Here is a 3,283-nt window from a genome sequence, read left to right as displayed (position 1 = left end):
GAGCCTATGACTTGATTCCCAGAAACTTTCTCACTGTTTCCAGTTTAATTTATTATTTGGCTATAGTGTCCTCAAAACTTCAAAAACTTCCAAGCAATTCGATGCATTTAGACACTCACACATTTGGTAACCAAAGTAGGATCAGCTGCAAGACAAAAGAAAAAAAAAATGTAACATAACTACAGCAATCCCCTCCAGCAGTTTGGAAAACAAAATAGAAATTTGGAAAAGCAAAAAAACTAGATAAAGAGAAACCTCAGAAGAAAGTGCTTTTCCAGCTCAAAGAAGAAGCAAATACCTTTAATTTATCAATAATAGTAACAATAACTATTTACAAATTCTTGCTGCATTTTAATCATCCGTGCTGATTGAACATCATACAAAAAGGGGAACAACATAATACCTCATGGGAGGGCCCTGGGCTTCTGAGCGCTAGATCGAGGAATAGCTAATATTGCTATGAGTCCACCAGCAAGGGCTGAAATTCCCCCAACAGCAAATGCTGGTGAGTTTCCACCACCAAAGAGTTGATCCCATGGTCCGCTTCCCATGGAAACCACAATCTGTTGTCAAAAACCAAAATCTCATTGCTAAGTAGCTAAAAAGACGTTTAACAACATTTTGAGTTTAAGCATGGTGTTGAGATCATAAACATTTAGAATCTAGAAATCAATCAATAATGCCTCATCCATCAGAGAATAACTCCGAAGTCATCAAATGGCTCCAGAAGCAACATTACTTTCATGATATCTAAATATGAAATTTAATACGGAAATAAAATTTTACAACTTTTCTAAAGCTTCCACAGAATGCTGGTAACTCTTAGATGTCCTTTAGCCACTGATGTATAGTTTCTGTAATAAATACTAACTGTAGCAACCGTCCCTCCATGCTTCAAGGGCAATAAACTGAATAAGGTCCTTTATGGTGGGGAACAAATCTTATTCAGAAGCATATTACAGCCCATCATCACAAAGGGGGACTCTCTAACGAAAATGAAAATATATATAAATGGTGGTGAACTAAAGCAGTATTCCACGATTTACATGACAGGTATATAAATATTAAACATATTCATATGCTTTCAGAACTTTCATTGGAACCAGAGTTAAGCCACCTGCTTTCACGAAAAGCATATGAGTGTTTTATTAAAAAAATCCATTTTTTTCTTTTCTGTAATAGGAGAAGTAAGAATTTTATCAAAACAATGTTGTTTGACCATAAAAATACTTACCTTCAGATAGAATATTCATTTATAAATGCGTAAGCATAAAAATCCTCATATAAAAAATAATTCACTAATGAAAGAGAAGAAACTGCAAGTAGGAAATTCTACTACAGAAAACTAAAATTCTATATAAACTCAACTATCAGAGTTACAAACATTTGCCATCATTTACCAGATATCGGATATAATATACAACTGAATCTCTTGCAGCTCATGAAATAATTACACTTCAACTGTTTGTGAGAGAACCTAGTATCACACTAATATATGTTGGAAGAGAAGTTAAAGAGAACTGTCATTTATCATACCATTTAATTATATACACTTAATTATATACATTTACTAACATGTTACTAACATCTGAGTTTATACATATCTGGATTCTTACTTGATGCTCACCATTATCTAATGTCAATTATGTAAGGTTGCTTTTGTCCGTTGAGGATCTAGCAATTTGAACTCCTAAAGGCCGAATTTTTGGATGACAGTTTGATGGCATATAAAAGTTTATACATGCAAGAGAAAGCAGTAGAAAGGGAGAGGTGAGGGGTTCTTGATTTAAATAAATCTCTTCAAGAATTAATTTGAAGTAACATCTTTCCCCAATTCATTTACGAAAACAATATTAGCACAATTAAGCTCACCAAGAAAAGGAGCTCTACCTCGAAATTCGTGGGCACCAGTAATATCTAAGTTTTTCTCATTACTGGCCAACAATTAAATAAAGTATGCAAGTACTTCTTATTAGGAACAGAACCTTATCCCAATTTCTCTTAGTACTGCACTAAAAGAAAAGAAACGAGTAACTGGTAAACGACTCTAAAAAAGGAAACTAAGAGCATGAAGATACCTGTGGGATCACAATTGCCAGATTCAAAACACCCAATGATAAACCTGCATGTATCAACAATCATCACAAGCAGTCACAATGCCCCACGACCACATCTCAAAAGAAAATTTTGTAAACATACAAGCCATAGAAATGCCCACCTTGGCCAAGTCCCAAAGACTCTGTGCGTATGGAAACCAAAGCATATGGAACACTGTAAGTTATCTGCAATTAAAGGTGTGTAATTACATACTGCATGCATAAAATAAGATTTGGCAAAAGTAAAAACGAACTTGTATCAGAATGCCAGCATACCAACAAAATTGGCCTCCCTCTCCTAAAAACTAAATTAGTCAAATTAGGTTTAGCAATGGTGATTTAACAATTAACTGCTGATCCCGTGAATACACAGACCATAAGCAGAGTACATGCAACCTAGTAGTCTCAATCCTAAACCCTTTTTCATCCCTTTAATCTTGAGAGAAAAGGAATAGAGAACATGCACATCTTTTATGTAGAACTAAGCAACTTACCGCCAATGGACCACCGAGAATTGTAAAGATTATCAGAGCAGCTATCACAATGCCATTTGGCGGTAGATCATGTCCTCTATAGTCCATGTGGATTGCCACATAGTAGAGTATGAGCATAGCAAGAAAGCAAAGAGCCATGAGAATGTTTGAAATTCCCCATATAAAACCAGCACCCCATTTCCTGCAGAGCTTCTCCATGAGCACGGAAGTTATTCCTAGAACAACTGAATTTAACATCAAACCAAGTGCACCCATTCGGACACCAGTAGCATAGTTCTGCCCTTCATTTGGCTCACCACCGTAGATCTCTCGACCCATCCAATCAGTATCAAATAGAAGAAATGGAAACCATCCCAACCATGTTAGAGCAGTGACAATCAAGATTATCCAAATAGTCCCTGAGAAATATCTGAAAGTTCCAAACAGTTCCCAAAGGAAAGCTTCATGGACATCGCTTGATTGTTCATGCCCTTCTTCAGAAAAAGGAGCAGATTGGTCACGTGAACCTAGAGGAACTTCATGAGCTGCGGAAGTGCTTATACAGGTAGTGATCACAATAAAAATAACATCAAGAAAGAAAGCAGACTTGAGATTGGCGCAGTCAACATTACATGCCGAGGTAAGAGTAAAAGGAAGAATCTTGAACCAACCACTGAATGATCCAGTAGCGTAGCCAAGAATATTACCAACAGC

At 36.3% G+C, this 3,283-nt stretch overlaps 1 protein-coding gene across 1 annotated transcript in view; it reads right to left on the bottom strand.

The window, feature by feature from the left end:
* The window catches only part of LOC18041669 (sucrose transport protein SUC4), a 4,969-nt gene continuing 1,686 nt past the window's right edge, over positions 1–3,283 (bottom strand). Inside the window, exons 2-6 of the mRNA XM_006433650.2 lie at positions 2,591–3,283; positions 2,219–2,282; positions 2,079–2,122; positions 404–563; positions 1–145 (exon numbers count right to left, since the gene is read on the bottom strand). The exon at positions 2,591–3,283 is cut by the window's right edge and continues 3 nt beyond it. Of these exons, the coding sequence (XP_006433713.2) occupies positions 405–563; positions 2,079–2,122; positions 2,219–2,282; positions 2,591–3,283 (960 nt within the window). The 3' untranslated portion in view covers positions 1–145; position 404. The remainder of the gene's footprint in view (positions 146–403; positions 564–2,078; positions 2,123–2,218; positions 2,283–2,590) is intronic.

This window comes from Citrus clementina, unplaced genomic scaffold (genome assembly GCF_000493195.1).
Source record: "Citrus clementina cultivar Clemenules unplaced genomic scaffold, Citrus_clementina_v1.0 scaffold_5, whole genome shotgun sequence".
NCBI lineage: Eukaryota > Viridiplantae > Streptophyta > Magnoliopsida > Sapindales > Rutaceae > Citrus > Citrus x clementina.
Note: the sequence above shows the minus strand (reverse complement) of the source record. Positions and strands in the feature narration are given on the sequence as shown.